Raw genomic sequence first — 18,274 nt, 5'->3', positions numbered from 1 at the left:
CCCGGCCGGCCCTGCGACCCTGGAGGGAAGACAGTGAAGACATGTCCTTCCATTTTGGTGTGAAGTGGAAGAAACAGTGCTTATCCCATGTCATTAGAAGTACTTTGACTCTCAAGTAGGATATCTTTGGACATAGGCTTTTTGTAAAAGTCCATAGAAACATGAGAAATTACAGTTTCTCACTGACCTTTAGAGCGTGCATGCTGCCTGGGCCTGCCGGAAGCGCTCGGCCGGACGTCTGGAGCCGTGCTGACACATGCGCATCGGAATGCTTTGACACCAGTTTTGATTTCTAAAATATATTGCAATAAAGCGTTATTTATCTTGATTTCTGACTTTTAGCACCTGTTAATTTGCACCTGAAGCGGGTACCTCACCCTTGTTCCACCCGTTTTGGCTGTTGAGCTATTTGGAAAGTAGAAACATCACATGTGGTCCAGAATTGGTCACGAGTGTCACAGAGGTATTTCAGTCCGTTGTGTAAGGTAGTGCCTTTGCTCTCCGCGTGGCCACACCTGTCCCCGTGAACCTCGAGGTCAGGAGTGGTGTCTGCAGGGGAGGTGGGGAGGGAAGGCTGCTGTCGGCGGGCAGCTTTCTTTCCAGGAACTGGCCTCTGCTTGGGCCTCCTGGGCTCTCCCTGTGGTGTGCGGGGTCCAGAGTAGCAGGCCCGGACGGCCACCATGCTTGCTGTTCCTCCTGTTCCTGCAGACTTTGTTTTCATCACACGCCTTTGCAGGGGCGCTGTTTGTGTCTTGCCCGAAACGCTTTAGGGCTGTTACCTAGACTCACGGAAACGCTGAGAAAACCTGAATCATTCTCTGAAACAAGGAAAAGTAGCCACCACAGGGACTAGCCTGGAGGAGGCATCTTGGTGGGTAAGGGTGTCTGAAGGGGGTGTGAAGTAGTGTAATTGAGGTTGAAGGTGCACGCGCACAAGGACACGAGCAGCCATGTCCCAGCCTGGTGGAAGGGGACTCAGGTGGCCATGGACCAGGTGCCCAGAGCGCAGTGCGCTGTGTGCTGTGGTCCTCACCTGCCACCTGCTGGCCGGCTCCCAGAACTGCGGCCTGGTCTGGGCAGGGCTCTTCGGCTGTGGGGGAATTCTTTCTTCCCACCTCCTTAAACTTGAGAACAAGCTGTAAAAATACCCTTGTCATGTTTGCACCTGAAACATACCTGAGTGACTTTAACCATCAGAATACAGACTTAGTTTCCATTCCGAATGGAAAAACGAGCGCCGTCTAATTGGGAGTTGTGTGGTTTGAGGCCCCGGAGCATCGGATGGAGACGCAGTGCTGGAACCACTGGACGCGGAGGCTTGGTGGCCATGATGCCTCCAGGAAAACGGGCCCGGCGACTCCGTGTCCGTGAGCAGGCGTCAGAGACTCGCAGAAACTCGGCCTTTCCTCCAGCGGTGCAGGCCCTGCGCTGAAGCGCTGCTGTCCGCCTGGGGAACAGGGCGGTCCCCTCTTGGCCTCGGATGACCATGGTTGCCACAGAGTACTGCGCCCCAACAAGCTAACCGGCTGACCACCAGCCTGCCCAATCCAGGAGTTTAGACTTTGTGGCATTGGGAATGTGCCTTTGTCAGCAAAGTGGGGATGACACAGTTGGGCCCAGGTGTGACATCAGTCCTGCCTCACCTCCTGGACGTGTGCCCCTCTGCTCACACCCCTCCCCATTAGGGACTCGTAAAGCACTTCGGCTCAAGGAGCAGGCCTGCAGGAAGGAGCCTGTCCCCAGCCTGGCTTCCTCCAGCATCAGGGTTCCTTAAGACACCTGTAGGGAAGTGTGAGTGGCCCCAGGCATACGGTCCTGGGGCCAGCACCTGGCTCTGCCCCTTCCTTCCAGCGCTGTGGGTCCTGCCCACCTGTGCGCACCACTAACTCGGCTGTCTTCTCCTTTCTCGTCACCAGGGGTCGGGCCCAGGCTCGGCGGTCCCAGGCAGCTCCGGTGTTGGAACCCCCAGACAGTTCACACGACAAAGGATCACGCGGGTCAACCTCAGGGACCTCATATTTTGTTTAGAGAATGAGCGTGAGACAAGCCATTCACTGCTGCTCTACAAAGCATTCCTTAAGTAGCACAGGGCGGGCGCGGCATCGCGGATGGAGACGCCTGGGACGTTTTTATATATTTGCAGATTACGCCTTTTGTAACAAGCAAATGGGATATTGTTTAAAAAACAGCCACCTCTTTACAACGGAACAGTTTTTTATTCCTGTTTCTAAGTCAACTCTTCAGTATGGAAGAAAACACGTTTCTGTAACAGAGAACACAGAGGCCCGTGGGCACTCTGAACGGACAATTAACTCTTAACTCATCTTTGATTGAGTGGCCTTCTTGCCAAACAAGCCATATATAAAAACTGATGGAATCGTTTAGCAAATAATTAGCTGCCCTCTGTCACCTCGTAGCGGTTTCTACATTATTTGTGCATTTTGGTTTATTCAGCCCAACTTACTGCGTAGGTGTGTGTCTACAGCAATGACCTCATTTCATTTATTTTATTTTTGTATTAGTCAGTTGGCAAAGCAAACTGATTTTTTAGACTATTTATGTCCCCGTCCCCTCCCTCGCCAGAGTCCCCGAGGAGCACGGAGCTCATCGCGCGCTCGCCCGGAGCGTGGTCACCTTTCTGCTCAGGAGAGGCCGCGCAGCGGCTCCTTCCGGACGTGCGGTCGGCATCTGTACAGACGCGTTTTCTTTGCTGTAGTTTGTAAAGCTGTAAAGTTAAAAGAAATGAAAACCTTTTCAGCATAAATATATTTTACTTGCACTGTGTTTTTTAGCTAAAAGTGGAAACTTAGATGAAATAAAAATCAAAGTTGAGAATCATCATCAAAAGACTGTTTCTCAGTGTGAATCAAGTGTTGAAAAATGGTTGGTGTATTTTGTCAGTAATTGTACATAATTTTTGGCACATAACATGAAAATGGCTATGTAAACTATAATTATTTTGCTAAGAGACTGTAAGCAAGCTGTGGGCCAACTTTACAGATGTCCAGAGCAAAGCCCCTTCTTTGTACCTATTTTTTTATTACAAATATACTAATTGGTTCTTTATATTTTCAGAGGTTATTGTATTAAATTGTCTATTGATAGTACTTTTATGACTGTAAATACTTTGGCTTTTTCCGTGTGAATCCTCACGTCAGACTTTACTTCGCGCGAGTGTGAACCGAATGCTGATCAGTATTTTTATCAATACCTGAAAACTGTTACACCTTTTATTTTGTCTTTTAGGAAATCCCTGTCTTTCCATTTTTTCATGTAAATTTTGCACAGTTACTTGTTCATATGTAAATATTTTACTTTCAAAAATGAAGTTTTTAATTGCTATTGTTTTATATAGGATTGAAAGAAAATTAACTCCTTTATTAAAAACAAATTTATCTGTATCTGTTTTGCCTATTTTTCTCGGTTTTCCAGGTTTATATTCTGCTACCAGAGACTCAGCTCTGGTTCCCCTGAGGTGTTCATTTATGAGCTACTTGTTAGAATCAGTATCTAAACCCCAGCGACTCTGGTAGAAATCACCTCGCCTCCGAGGACAGGACCTCCGTGCTGCAGGGTAAGGCCCGGTGTGAGTGGCGTCTGAGGGCCCGAAGCTGAGCTTACTCCCTGCACGCTCGGGCCATCTGGACCACCCCACCTGCGTTCTGGTGCTGGGGCGCTTGCCCGCGCAGCTGGGGCACCCTGGGGAGAGGCAAGGTAAGGCCCCGGGGGACCCGCGCACAGGCATGTGCCCTGGTGAGCCTGGCAGGGCGACGCGATGGCCCCAGCTCCGGGGTGGACCCACAGTGACGGAGACAGACGGGGTCCCAGGTGGCCCCACCTCCTCCCTGCCGCCTTCTGTTGCAGGCTGGTCAGCACCCTGCCTCTCAAGTGCTGCAGGTAGCCAGTCGTTGGCGTGCTTGGGGTTGCTGTCCAATTTTCGCATGGATTTTAACTAGTTGGACGATAACCAGCAATATGTGGGCTTCCTTACAAGTTACACTGGAAAATACCGCTCTCATTAGGGAGACTTCCAGTGTCTCCAGGGGCTCCCTGATACACCACAGGCTGGGGGGCTTCAGCAGTAGAGGCCTGTGTCCCCATTCTGGAGGCCAGAAGTCTGCAGTCGGGGCTTGGCAGGGTCCGTGCCCTCTGAGACCATGAGGGGGTCTGTTCCGGGCCTTTCCCCCAGGCTGCTGGTGGCTGGCATCTTGGATGTTCCCTCCACGTTTTCATGGCGTTTTCTCTGTGCATGTCTGTCTTTGTGTCTGAATTTCCCCTTGTGAGCTCCAGGACACTGGTCACGCTGGAGTAGGGTGCCAGCAATGACCTCATTTTAACTTGACTTCCTTAAGGACCCTGTCTCCAAGTAAGGTCACATTCTGAGGTGCTGGGGGCTAGCACTGCACAGATCTTTTTTTGGGGGTGGATCACACTCACCCATAACACCTGTGATGGCGGGGGAATGGAGCCTCTGGAAGGAAGTGCTCGATGCACCATTTCGAGGCTCTCATCCACGTGAAAGGCCCGGGATAATTTAGTGATTAGGTCACACTTGTACTTTCTAACCACGACTACTTCGTTTTCACGAAGTTCTTGGCCTGAAATAAATCAGGCCAGTTGGTAGAGGACAGTTGTACTTGGATTTCTGTACATGTGGCTGATTTAATGTCAGTTTCTCTGCATGTCCTCCTGGGTCCTGTCGCTCCGCCAAGGACAGTCACAGCCAAGGCAAAGCCCCCGACACCAGCAGGAGACCCCGTGCGGCAGAAGCTTTGCCAGCAGACCTGAGACACAGGTTTGTCTGTTGTTTTCCCCTCGTGAGACTGTTAACAGCTGCTCGGTGTCACCCCACAACACGTTATTAGTGGTGTGACGTCAGGTTTGGGAACTTGGGTGGGCTTGGAGGTAGAGGGCAGGATGGTGTGGTCTGGGACATCTGCTCTCTCCACTCCATTCCCTAGAGCACTGGGCTTCCAGTCGAACAAGAAGGCAAGAACAAGAAATAAGGCATGAAGTTTCATGAAGTTTGGAAAGGAAGAAGGCGAAGAATGAAATCACAGAAATCGCGCCATCGTGCCCGGAAGGTCCGGAAGAATCCACACGGATGTTACTGAAGCAGAGATCTGAATTTCATGAAATTGTAGGGAACAGGTAGCCAGAATGAAACGTGATTCTGTATTCCGGCAACCAGCAGCCAGAAAGTGAAAACGGGTCATGAATGATAGGACCAAGAATGCTGGGGTACCTAGGAATACGTCCGAGGAGCGACATAGAAGACCCTCCCGCTGAAATTAGAGAAACGAGAGAAAGTCTGCGGGGAGCATGCACCATGTTTGCCGAGTGGACTCGGATTGCTGTCCCGATTGATCCCGTGCCGCCCCGCTCCCATCCCAGCAGGGCTTCGCTGACACTGACTGATTCCAGAGACTCTTCGGACAGCTCTGACGGTCTAGAGGAGATGTGGAGCATTCACACTCCCAGATTTCAAGACTTCCTGTAAGGCTGCGGTCATTGGGTCAGTGTGGCATTGGCATGAGGGCAGATGTGACCAGAGGACGCCAGAGTCCAGAGGTGGATCTGGATGTTATGGCCACTAGACTTTAGACAAAGACACCAAAGCGGCGAAGGCAGGACAGCTGCTGGTGCAGCTGGGTGGCCTGTGGGCGGAGAGTGAGTGTTGCCCCCGTGTTCACACACACACAGATTAATTGGAGATGGATCATAGGCCTGAAAGTGGGAGCTGAGAGTCCAAAGCTTCTAGAAGAAAATGTCAGAGAAGATGTTCACGACCTTGGCGTGGGCAGGCACAAGCCATAAGGAGAAAAATGGCAAAGTGCACTTGGAACTTGCGCTTGACCGAAGATGCCCGGGGAGGGTGGAAGGGAGGGCACGGACCGGGAGGGTGTGTGTGCGGTATATAAACCAGACAGAACCCGCATGGGAAGTATAGCAAGAAATACCTCGATAAAGATGTATAAAAGACCGACAAGTGGTCAGTAAGCAAATGAGAAGGTTGCCTATCAGGACTGGTCATCAGAGAAATGGAAATTGAAACCGTGGTGTGAGTTTGCCACACGCCTGCCGTAGGGGCCCAGACGGAGAGGTATCAGAGGGCCCCCACGTGCCGCTGGCGGGGCAGTCCCGCCACTCTGGGAAACTGTTGCCCTTTTAAGAAAGCGAAGCGTGTATCTACCCTGTGACCTTGCAGTTTCCACTTGCGTATCTCCTCGAGAGAAGCAATTGCCTTTGTCCACCAGAGACTGGACAGGAGTCACAGTGCCGCTCGTCCCCAGTGGACTGAAGTGGGAGCGGCCCACCTGTCCGTCACGTGGGGGGCGGATACACACCGTAGTGTATCTGTCAATGGAATATGACCCGGGAAGAAAAAGGAATAAGCTGCTGACCACTCAGTAGTGTCGATGAATCTCTAAAGAATCCTGACGAGAGAAGCCGGACGCAGAAGACCCCACACGCCCTGGTTCCATATGTAGGAAGCTCACACGGGAGAACTCCCAGAGGTGATGGGAATCCGCATGGTTCACCCTGGTGGCTGGCGGGAGGGGCACCAGGACCCTTTGGGCTGATGGGAGTGTTCGGTCTCCATCTGGGTGGTGGTCACATGGGTGTGCAGGAGTGTAAACAGGCCGACAGGTAAGGTCTGTGCATTTCAGCATATATAAAACGTGTACTGCAAGGGGCGCCTGGGTGGCTCAGTCGGTTAAACGTCTGTCTTCGGCTCAGGTCATGATCCCAGGGTCCCGGGATCAAGCCCCGCATCGGGCTCCATGCTCAGCGGGGGGCCTGCTTCTCCCTCTCCTTCTGCCTGCCTGTCTGCCTACTTGTGATCTCTCTGTCAAAATAAAATCTTAAAAAATAAAAAAACAAAAAAAAGCAAAAACCTACCGCAATAAAACCTGGGGAAAGACTCCGGCTTCAGGCCTCCCTGGGTGGGAACCTCAGCCCCACCTACGCAGGTCGCCTGGCCCCACGTGATCTGGTGCCACATGAGAGGAGGTGTGTGGGTGTCTCAGGATAGGGGGCAACTCATGATCTTCTTGTGATTATCCATGGTCATTGGTTAACTAGTTGAGTGTTAACTAGTTTTCCCTTCTATCAGACTGTGGTCTCCAAATGTAAATTTTGACTTAAAAAAAAAAAATAAAGATCTACCTAGCCTTCCTCCGTCCCCGCATCGGGGCCCAGCTTGCCCCAAGCCCGGCCCTGCCCAGTGTGAACAGCCAAGGCTGTAAAGCATCTGTTCTGGTCTCATGCTCTGTCCGAGCAGCTGTGGGGACCCGCCTGGAGCCTCGGGATCCTCTGTGTTGTGCGTGCTCTCACAGAGGAGGCCATGCAGTTAGACCACAGTCCGCAGGTAGCCTTTCCAGTGACGGGCTGCCAGTTCTTCCCCTCCTCTGGGCTGTTCTGGGCCACACCAGGGCCACGTGTGCCCAGGGAAGACCAGCCCAAGGGACTTACTCTTCTTAAGAGACAAATCACGGCTGTTTCCCAAGAATCTAGGCTGCTTCCTCAGGCTTTGTCCTAACTGCCAGAATTTCTGTATTTTTGAGGAGAATGGGCATGCCCTGATCTTTTTTCCTAAAATGTATTTATTCAGCAAGTGTGAACGAGTGCCTCTCACATGCAGGGTGCCTTCCCAGGGGCTGGCAGGTGTGGCCAAGGCACAGTCCCCGGAGGAGGCCAGACCGGGCTCGGGCTGGGAGAAGTGGCCCGGGTGGAGTGCACCTGGAAGAACGGGGCTGTCTCCTCCAGGTGCGTGGAGAGACGAAGGTGGGAGCAGCTTTGCGCGTGCTTCTTTGGAAATCAGGATCACAGTGAGAGACCAGCACACACCGCTAGCTCGGGCATATCTGGAGCCCTTTGGGGTTGGAGGCCATGCAGCCCGGGCCGGTTTCTGGAGAAGTGTGGCATGCGTCAGCCTGTCCACCGCTTGCCCATCCGTGCGCTCCTGGACACTTCTCTCCCAGAGTCTTCCAGATTCGTCCCCACAAAGATGTGTACAGTCATGTTCATAGCAGCTTTATTTGAAATGGCTAAGATCTGGAAGAGCCCTAGTTGTCCGAGTACAGGTGAACGGCTAAACTGGTCTGCGTGCAGTGCCGCCCATGCAGTGAGGGGCACCTGCGGAGTCGCAGCGTGAGTGCGAGAAGCCTGAGGACAGCAGTGCCCTGAGGGGGGTCCGGAAGCGCATTGTCCCCCACAGCCTGGAAGCTGGCAGGGGTCGCTTGGGGCCTGGGGGGCCTGCAGAGGGGGCGAGGAGACTCAGGGTTACCCTGATTGTGGTGACGGTTTCACGGGTGTGCACGAATGTCAGGACTCAGCACGTGGGACGCGGTGAACATGTGCTGTTACCAAACATCAGAAATATCTCTAAGATGCAAAAACGAGTGACTAAGAATAAAAAGTAAAGCACCTGTTCTCCTCTGGATGCAGATGACCTCCTCACCCTCTGAGCCTGTTACTGGGGTCTGACACGGGGACGGTAGCAGCAAGCCCCACCCCCCACCCCAAACCTCACAGGGGCTTACAGGTTAACCGAAGAGCCCTGACTTCTGTTCCCTGGGCCAAGCCCCTCCTGGAGTGATCAGAGAGGCTGATTCACTGTTTGGGGGTACACAACCCCAGGCGTGGGTCCCTGTTCTGGTGGGTCTGGTGGCTGGTGCCAGGTCTCCAGTGTTTGGGAGTCAGGGGTGGGTAGGGGCAGGGGGTGCATGCCAGTGGGGGCACTAGGGGTGACGGCAGGGTTCGGGTGCATTACTCACATCCTTGGCAGATGGGACACCTCACGGTCCCCCACTGAGTCTCATCCTTGCTGACCCCGATCCCATGTCCCTGCCGGGGGGGTGGGGTCGGTCCACACCTCCTGAAGGGTGGGAACCGGGCAGGCGCCATGGGTTTGTAACCCAGAGCCAGCCAGTCACCTGAGGTGATGCGCGGCAGGGCGGCCTGCAGGCCCGGGCTGGGCAGGCACCGGGGGGCGTGGGGGAGGTGTCCCTGCAACCAGGAGCACCCACAGACAGCGACGGGAACGTCGTTAGGGCACGTGAGTGTGCAGTGGTGTTGCTGGAGCTTTCCTGACATCAACAAGCACCCGGCAGGCTGAAGCTGTGAAGGAAGGACCCCAGAACTCCGCGAAGGATCCCCCTCTGGAGCAGGGAAGCAAGAGGTACGGACTCCCGCGTGGAGAGGCCTCAGCTGGCCTTGGCTGAGAGAAGGGTGTCTGGGCCGTCCTCAGGCCCCAGGGACGTGTCCATCCCTTGGACTCAGCAGCTGTCCGGGGTCATCAGGGACCCCCTTCCTGCTTCCAGGGGCTAAGAGTCGGCACCCTGCTCGTCTCCAGGCAAGCTTGGGGCCTGCCGTGTCTGCGAGGACACGTGCTTGCTGGGGCACAGAGAACCGTCGGCTTCCCACGGGGGCAGTCACTGCCCCTGCCCTCTTGAGTCCCTCTCTGCAGCCCAGGCATGTCATAGCCCTGATCACTGGCCCAGAGGCCAGCCAGGACCTGCAGTTTCCCAAGGGAGCCCTAAACTCACTTTCTTTTTGATGGTGCTGGAGAGCGGGGAGGGATTTTAATTTCTTGGCTTTTCAATGTTGACCATTGTGGTTGGCTGAAAATGGCCCCCAAAAGACCAGGTCCCAATTCCCGGAGCCTGTCAATGTGACCTTATTTGGAAAAAGGATCTTTGTAGAGGTCATCAAGGATCTCGAGATGAGACTTGTCCTGGCTTACCTGGTGGGCCCTTAATCTAGCGATGTGTCCGTATAAGAGGGGGTCCTTGTTAGAGGGGGTTAGACAGAGAAGCCACGTGAAGATGGAGCGACGTGGCCCCGAGCCCAGGATGCCTGGGCCAGCAGGAGCTGGAAGGGCCAAGAAGGATCCTCCCCAGAGCCTCCGGGGGGAGCCTGGCCCTGCCCACAGCTGGATTTCAGCCCGGAGATACCAGCCTCGGGCTTCTGGCCTCCAGATCTGTGAGAAAATAAATCGGATGTTGTGAGTGACCCAGTCTGTGGCCTTGTCATAGCAGCCGCGGGACCCTAGGGCAACAGTGAGCTCAGCAGTTTTGGTCAGACCACGACTGCGGCTTGGGCCACCCTGGCTGTCAGGTGCTGACCCTCCAAAGGGGGGCTCGGGGGTCCTCAGCCCTGCTCAGAGCCCCTCTGCCCCAGCCAGCGCTTCCGTCGTTGGCTTCCTCTCTGAACAAGTCCCTCCCTTGCAGTGACCTCGGCCACACGGACTTCTTAGGCCACCAAGGGACAGGGCTTTGTGTGGCTGGTCACAGCGCAGGCAGGCAGGACGGCAGAGGGCAGCGTGCCAAGGAGGATCTCCATCGGCTTGTGACTGTCCTCCCCACTGACCTGTGTCCCCTGCCAGCACCTCTGCCCCCACCTCCGGGGCTGCTCCTGACCACCAGCCTCTTAGTTTCCATGACAACCATCCCAGAAATTTAAAAGGGAGGAAAAGGCAAGGTGGTGGCAGGGCGCTCCTGGCTCCAGATGCGGTGAGCTCACCCCTCCCTGCCTGGTCATTCCCTGCCAGAGCCCTTCTTCGGGGGTCAGCCCTGGCCCTCCAGGTGGACCTGTGATCCTAGCAGCCATGTGAGGGTCTCTGTGGCTGGTGCAGCTGTGGGCCTGTGATGCCGCAGGGCCCGTCAGCCTTGTGCGGCGGGTCGGGGAGACAAGGTCACTCTCTGGAATGCAGGTCTAGGGGCCGCTGTGGGTGCCTTGGTGGCCATATGAAGAGGGAGGGACAGTTTGGGTGGGTGTGGAGCCAGCTGGGCTCGACACTGGTCAGAAGTCAACACCAGCCTGCAGTCTACTACCCAACAAATCCGTTACCATCCCAGCCCACTGATGTGGCTTTCCTGAAAACGCTGGGACGGTTGGCCCCATCAGCTACGGTTTCTGCACCTGGAGAGCAGGGATGATGCCTCCTTCCCGGTGGTGGGCGGAGGTCTCAGCAAATGAGACCAGCCCTTCGCAGCTGCCTCCCACGGCCCCAGGAGCGACCCGCCCACTGGCTGCCTGGGTGGAGGGCGGAGGGGGACGGTGTGCACTCTGCACACACACCTAATGCTGCACGCATGCACTGCTCATTTGGGAACGGCAGCTCACGGCCTGGAGGACTGGCCAGGCAGCTAGGTCCCCTAGGCCCGCCTACTCCCTGGACCGTCCCCAAGTGCTCTGGGGCACTTGGCCTCTGCCTCATCTCACTTCATCTTCCCACCTGCTCACACCACGGCTGGTGTTGGCCTGGAGACCTTTAGGGGACTTGCCCAAGGTCCTGAGCTTCAAGAGGAGCAGAGCTGGACTAAACCCCGGGTCTTAACCAGCCAGGCTCTGGCCACGCTCCTGCTGCCCCCTGGGGAGGCCTGGGGCCTGGCTAGTGGGGCTTCTCAGCTGGGGCAGGGGCTCCTCCCAGCCACACCCTGACAGGTGCTTGGAGCACCGGGGACAGCCAGGGAGGTCGCTGCCCTGTCGAGTTGGGGAGACAGACCACAGGAAGGCTGGAGTTAGAGCATGTGGACATTAAATCACTAAGTTCTAAAGAATCACACACAGACCATGAGGAGAGACTGGGAGGGCTCAGGAGGGTCCTGCACGGGAAGGCTCCTCCCACAGGAAGTCTGAACAGAGTCAGGACCACACGGGCCTTCTGGGAGGCAGAGCAGATGGAGCCCCCGGGAGTCTGCTGCCCGGCTCAGCAGGGTCCCTGTGGCTGGAGCTCAGTGGGGCCAGACCTCCTCCCGCCCTGTCCCCACTGTGATCTCTGAGGTAAATTTCCAGGGAGACTGTTCATCCTAAACAGGCAGAGTTCCCTGTGGGTATTTCCTGACGCCACAAGGAGCCGCGCCAGGCTGCGGGATGGTCAGCACCGCGGACAGCGACAGCGCAGCCTGGGGACAGCACGCCTCCAGGTGGGGGTGAGCTGCTGGGCGTTTGGGGGTGTGTGATGGAGCGTGTGTGTTGGGAGGGTGGAGGGAGAAGCCAGCGACTCAGGCCTCTTGAATGACCCCTGCCACCTGGCCAGAGACCACTCCCTCTGCCCTTTGGTGGGCATCTGGGGTCCAGACTCCCCGTCAACCCTGAGGACCTGTTTTTGGTGGGGTCTGATGCTGTCCTAATGACTTAATGCTTATGTGGTCATCAGTCCCCAAAGTGCTGTCCCATTCTGATAAGACCCCTGAGGGCCTGAGTCAAGACATGGTCACTGCCACCCAGGTGCCAGGAGTCCGCTGGCCAGGGAGGCAGGTGCGGGGCGTGGACACTGTGGGACGGGCCCTCAATGGGAGCCTCTGGCTGGGGTCCCACTTGTGGAGGGGGCTGGCTCCCCTGCTGCCCCCTGCCCGTAGACCCAGCGACTGAGACCCCTTTCCTCTCCTGTGAGGCTCCTGGAAGCCAGAGACTCGAGGGTCTTGAGTGACCACTGCGTGTGCCCAAGCACTGGCCCTTGGTCTGAGGTGCCACCGAGCTGTGGGCAGAGAGGGGCCCTGGACACTGTGGGGCTGGGTCCAGGTCAGCTGGCCAGCACTCCTGCTCACGGGGCGGGGCCCGAGAAGGCAGTTGACCGAGGCTTGGTGGCACGGGAGCGGAGGCTCCCTTTCGTGCCCTCAGGGCTGTTGTGGGGGCACGTTGTGCCACGGACTCAGGGCTCTGCCTGTTCTGAACGGGAAAAAGACCAAGATGGTCTCAGAAAGTCAGCCGTTGTTGTCCTCTGTACAGTTGGGAGTCAGAGCATGTCCTGCACATCTCACTGAGACTCTGCATCAAGGCGTCCCGCGCGTGGCGGATCTGCGATCACCCAGCGCCTTCCTCCCAGACCCGCCGCTGCCCCAGCCTGGCCTTGTGCTGTTGGGGCACAGGGCGGCTCTGGGGGACACGCAGCCTGAGCAGCATCAGGTGGAGGGAGAGAAGGGGGGTCTTTTCTCAGGGCACTGAGGAGGTGGGGACACGCGCTCCGGGCACCCACAAAGCAGTGTGCAGTCTGTGTCCATCTGTTAAAATGACGTTCAGAGTAGAAGTCTGCTCTTCTCCATGTGGACATTCTGGGACTGAGATAAGGGTGCCCCTGCCCATCCGTCAGGAGTGCGGTCGCTGGAAGGGGGCCCATGGCTTGTGGCACCTTGACCCGAAACGGAGTTTCTCGCTGGTCCTGCATCTCACGTGCTCGCCCTTCTCTCTTAGGACACCTTCCCACAGTGTCCACTCCCAGCCATGCCCTGATTACACCCAAATCTGCCCCTCCTGGACTCATCTTGAGCTCTAGACCGTCGGGTTGTGGTCCCGTGGACGTCGACATGGGGGTGTCCACAGGCGTGGCCAGCAACACGGCCAGAGCAGAAGTCCTCCCCACGCCTGGGGCAGGGCTGGGACGGCCCCCCCTCTCCCGCACAACTGCTTAATCTTTACTCTGCTCCTGCCCTTTGTCCATCCTCAAGCCCGGCTCTTTCTAAGCTGATCAAGGGGTCCTTCTCAGGGCTGCTGGCCTCCCCTAGGCCCCAGCAAGGCTGGCCTTGAGTTCTTGCCAGGAGGGTGGGCTTCGGATTGGTGGCTGAGCTGACCGTGTGGCCTTGGCATCATGAGGTGTCCTGGGGCCTCACATGCGTCTGGGCAGCTGTCTGTGTCCCCTGTGTCAGTCCCAGGGCGCCCTGGTCAGCAGGACCCAGCCTCCTGGGCCCTGAGTGTGGGTTGTCACCTAGGGGAGGAGCCAAGGCCCGGGGTGCCCCCCGTGAACTGACGGGTCTGAATGCCCCTCCTGGGCCTGCGGTCCCCCATGGAAGGCAGGGACGGCAGCCTCCGTCTGGTAAAATGACCCACGAGAAGGCCGCTGGGTCTCCAGGGAAGGGGCTTCCTGGCTTCCCCGAGGCCCCCAGCTGGACGTCGTGGTTGCATTCTGCTGTGGGATGGCCAGTCCTTGGCCGTGGATCTGGGTGGGGGAGGGTGTCCTTAAGCAGAACCTCACCCTGGGGGGGTCTGATTTTGGGAGTTTGTGCCCTCCCACCCCCCACTGCCTGTCTCAGGCCTGGAGCAGTTGCCTAATTATGCCTGTAATTAGCTGCTTGGTGCCCTCAAAATTAGCAAGCAGCTAATTGTGCCTGTAATTATCAACTGCACCCGTAATTAACCGTGTGAGTGACTTTTTGTTATGCATGTTATTGTGGATGCAAATTTGCACCTAAGTAAAGCCAGGGTCGTCTTGTGGGGAGAGGAAGTTGGAAGCCCCCACCCTACCACCGGGCTGGGGTGCAGGGAACGCCTGGCTTGCGGCTCAGGCCTGACCGTGATGCTTGTAGCTGGGCCAGACAGCAGCCACGCAGCCTTTCTGAACCGCGTTAACTGAGGGAGGGCAGGGCCCCTGCGGGTCCAGCCGGGCGGGGCACAGAGGCCCCGCTGTGTGGCCTAAGGACCCGGAAGGTATGAGCCACGCCCCCTCCGGGCTCCTCCAGCTCACACTCAGGCCAGCCGTCTGGGGGCACTGGGTCATGTGACCAGGCCGGGCCCATCAGAGCTTCTGAGGACCGCCAAGTCTGGCTGGGTGGACCTCTTGTCTCTGGGGCCATGGCCAGGGGGGCAGGGAAGGGGCTGCAACTCTGGTTTCCCACCAGACGGAAGAGACACTGCATGGGGAGAGGCCAGGCCCCCGAGACAATGGAGCAGGGGGCAGGAGCGCTCCCAGGTGGACCCAGGCCTTCCCCGGCATTAGGAAGGGAGGAGGAGAGCCTTGAGTTCTAACTTCTAAGAACTTGGAACCATTTACACCATGGCATGTGGGCCCTCATTGTTCGGTCCTCTGGGCCTCCCACACGTCACAAGCCGGCCTGCTTTTGCTCACGTCTGTGCTCCCAGAGCCCAGAACGGTGTCTGCGACAGAGCAGCGCTCCAGAGATGCCGGCCGGCCCAACAGGCCCCACTCTCAACCCCGAGCCCCTGTGCGTCCATCTGCCGTCCGTGAGCCCCAGTGGCTTTGTGGATGCACGAGAGACACAAGCCAGGGTGAGGCCGACTATTTAAAAGGGGGACTTTATTGACTCCTGTGGAGCAGCGTGCCAATGCCCGACTCCGCTCCAGCACACGACAACCCGCAGAGCTGCTACTCAGTTCCGAACCAAGACCGCCTGGCACTAAAAACACAGAAAACATCGACGCGCTTCCCTTTTTTTTCCTTTTTTTTTTTTTTTTTTGGTACAAAATGATACAAACAACAATACAAAATAGTTGTGCTGTTGACGATTACAAAAAAAGTCGGGACATTTGCCTAACTGCACGATGCTCAGAGTTGCAGTGTGAATACATCATACTCCAGTATCTTTCCCCAAAACAACCACAGTCATGCGGGGGCTGTTACACATTTTGTCCATTTTCAAAAAGAAACATGCAAAAAAAAAAAAATCAGAATGGAAAAAGGAGAGGAAAGGAAAAGAAACGCGTTCCAATTATACACGGAGGTGGCCCCCCGCTGCACGTGCCGCGCCGAGTAGGACCTGTCTTCTGTGCACCACGCTGTGTGAGCGAGTTCACAGGGTGCTCTGTGCGTGGGAGACTTCGGCTGTTTTTTGGTGCTTTTGTAGCATTGACAAAAATTGAGACTCCCCTCCCCTAACCTTTTCCCTTGGAGAGAACAGAGCTGCCCCCTCAAAGGACCAGGTGTGTCAGCCTGTGCTCACTCTAGGGAAACTGAGGCATCTCGGGGACCTGACGTGTGGCCGTTACTCTGACACTTTGGTGGTGGGGGGCCCAGCACTCGGATGTGCTGAGAGACACGGGAAAGGGAAGGAGCAGGGTGTGAGGCCCAGACAGACACGGGGGTCCTCGGCTGGGGTGCCCCTGACCCTGGTCACGTCCATGCCGTTCCACCCCACAGCGCGGGCGTCTCCTGTTCACAGAACAAAACTCCCTACAGAAACTAGGCTGTGCCCTAGCACTTTGCCAGTGAGGAGGCTGGGCCTCCGCGGCGGCCGCGCCCAGGGGCACGTTGTGTCTATAAGCTACGTGAGAGAGGCGTTTGACACTGTGCACTTAGCTAACGCTAACTCGACCTCAGAACGGAGTTCCGAGGTGGGTGTGGGAGGGCGTGGGAACCCCATCTTTCTCTGGCCCCCAGGGACTGTTGGGGCAAGTGAGAGGGGCAGCTGTCCCGCCGTTCAGAAGCAGGGACGGGCACAAGAAGTCCCCCATCGGTGTCCCCCCAGCCTCAGCCTGCACGATTTAGGCAAAATGCACCAGGGGCCCGTGGTGATGTGGGGCAGGGGTGCGGGGTGGGGAGCCAGAGGGAGGCAGGGGAGACGGGCACCCGTACCGGGGTCCGAGGGATCGGTTTGCAGCAGGCTGGGTCCTGGACCGGGCACCTGTATCCCTAGGAGGGCCCAGGGCCCTGGGGACCCGGGGGGAGGGGTCTTGAGATTTCAGAGGAGTCCACAGCTGCCGCAGCTCCCAGACCATGGTCACACTTAGAAGTTCAACAGGAGGATGAACTTCCCAAACACAAACAAAACACAGAAGATTCCAGCTCACATCCCACCAGCCCTCACCCTGCCAGTAGTCCCTGGAATGGCCAGGCCCCCAGACGCGGGGACAGCTCTCCTTGCCTGGCCCTGAGCCATCTGCATAGCACGGCTTTGGACAGGGGTCCCGGCCTCTTCCCCTTGACGGGCCACCCTCCCCCTGACGCGGAGGTGGCTGTCTGCACGGAGGGGCACCCAGCATGTGACACGGGGACCTCCTTCACCCCTCCCGTCCTCCCCCGGCAGTCGGGAAGGGGTTAGGGACAGAGCCCGCTACAGGCCCACCATCAGGCCACAGGCCCGGCTCGGCTCTGGGACAGCAGCGGGGTCAGTGAGGAGTTTGGTCTGGGGAGAGGAACCCTGACACCCAGTGGGGACACAGCCGTGCCTGCTGTGTGCACATACCAGTGGGGACACAGCCGTGCCTGCTGTGTGCACATACCAGTGGGGACACAGCCGTGCCTGCTGTATGCACATACCCTCACATACGCTCTTGGGCCAAAGCTGTTTGGAAAACAGGGTCACCCTAGCCTTGGGGACAGGCCCTAGGCTGAGGAGTGCATCAAAGACCCTGAGGCCGAGAGCATGAAGAGCAAGCTGAGCCCCCACCCTCCCCACCTCCCCAGGTTCTCGAGGCTTCTCCTGACCCAGGGCTCTGGGACAGGGCTCTAAGCCGCTTCCCCAAGGGCAGTCCAATGCCAAGTCCCACCCAGGGCCAGAGTACCCCTCAACCCCTTTCTTGGGGAGCCCGTGAACAGACCAGGGTGCTCCCACACAGCAGGGTCTCCCCAGAGGGTCCCTGGGACACAGTGAGCGTCGTTCACTGTCCTGGGAACAGACTGGCAGCTGGCTTGTGCGTCAGACTGCCCGAGCAAAAGGCAGCTCTGTTCCGAGAGTCCGAGCAACGGCTCGGTGCTGGCCTGGGTCCCGAGGAGAGGAGACCGGTTGTGGTTTCAGGTGGGTGCAGTCCAGACACATCTGAGGGACCAATGGCACAGCAATGACAGGTTGTCCCGGCCACTTGGAGCAAATCTTTGCTGTCCCCGTCAGTTCGTGAGCATGAGAGACTCTGGTCCAGGGGGCAGGGCCGGGGAGAGAGGCTGCTAGCGGCCGGTGCTGGGGGTGCACGTTCCCAGCTCTCTCTAACATCCGCACAGCTGTCGGGGTGGCTGGAAGCGTCTGGTTGTCAGGGGCTGGGCCTTTGACAGGGTCCTCCAGGGATCCGACTGTGAGGAGTGGGGGGCTCACACCAGGGTGTTTGGGGATGCTGGCTGGTTTGGGCTGTGGCTTCCTGGGACGCTGTACTCTTCTGGACCAAAGCCAATGGGACCTGCATGGCATCTGGGGTAACAGTTGTCTCCGGGGGAGGCCTACTGGTTGACTAGGGAGACGCGGGGGACAGCCAAGGGCAGAGATGGTGATCATCAGGAAAGCCCCCTTGGCACCCCACCCACCCCAGCTACGTGCAGCATCAGGAGTCAGGGGCAGCCCCAAAACTCGGTGAAAGCCAAGTGCGCACCATGGTGCCTTTGGTAGACGGGTTGGGCCTGCCTCCGGGGAGCCTTCTGCAGCTGGTCTCTGGCCTCCCTCCAGCCTTGGGGCCGCCTGAGGGCCCAGGAGACCCCGACAGTGTACAGCAAAGGTCGAGGACTCAGAAGGGCTGTTGGGATTTGGACCCCAACATTTTTCTTTGTAAATTTTGTTAAACAAATCACCCACTTTTTTTCTTAATAAAAGACAAAAAAAAAAAAGACACA

General features: G+C 57.1%; 1 protein-coding gene across 1 annotated transcript in view; it reads left to right on the top strand.

The window, feature by feature from the left end:
• The window catches only part of TAF4 (TATA-box binding protein associated factor 4), a 67,847-nt gene extending 64,453 nt beyond the window's left edge, over positions 1-3,394 (top strand). Inside the window, exon 15 of the mRNA XM_027623443.2 lies at positions 1,917-3,394. Within this exon, the coding sequence (XP_027479244.2) occupies positions 1,917-2,084 (168 nt within the window). The 3' untranslated portion in view covers positions 2,085-3,394. The remainder of the gene's footprint in view (positions 1-1,916) is intronic.
• The last annotated feature ends 14,880 nt before the right edge of the window (positions 3,395-18,274 follow it).

Source organism: Zalophus californianus, chromosome 8 (assembly GCF_009762305.2).
Source record: "Zalophus californianus isolate mZalCal1 chromosome 8, mZalCal1.pri.v2, whole genome shotgun sequence".
Lineage (NCBI taxonomy): Eukaryota > Metazoa > Chordata > Mammalia > Carnivora > Otariidae > Zalophus > Zalophus californianus.
Note: the sequence above shows the minus strand (reverse complement) of the source record. Positions and strands in the feature narration are given on the sequence as shown.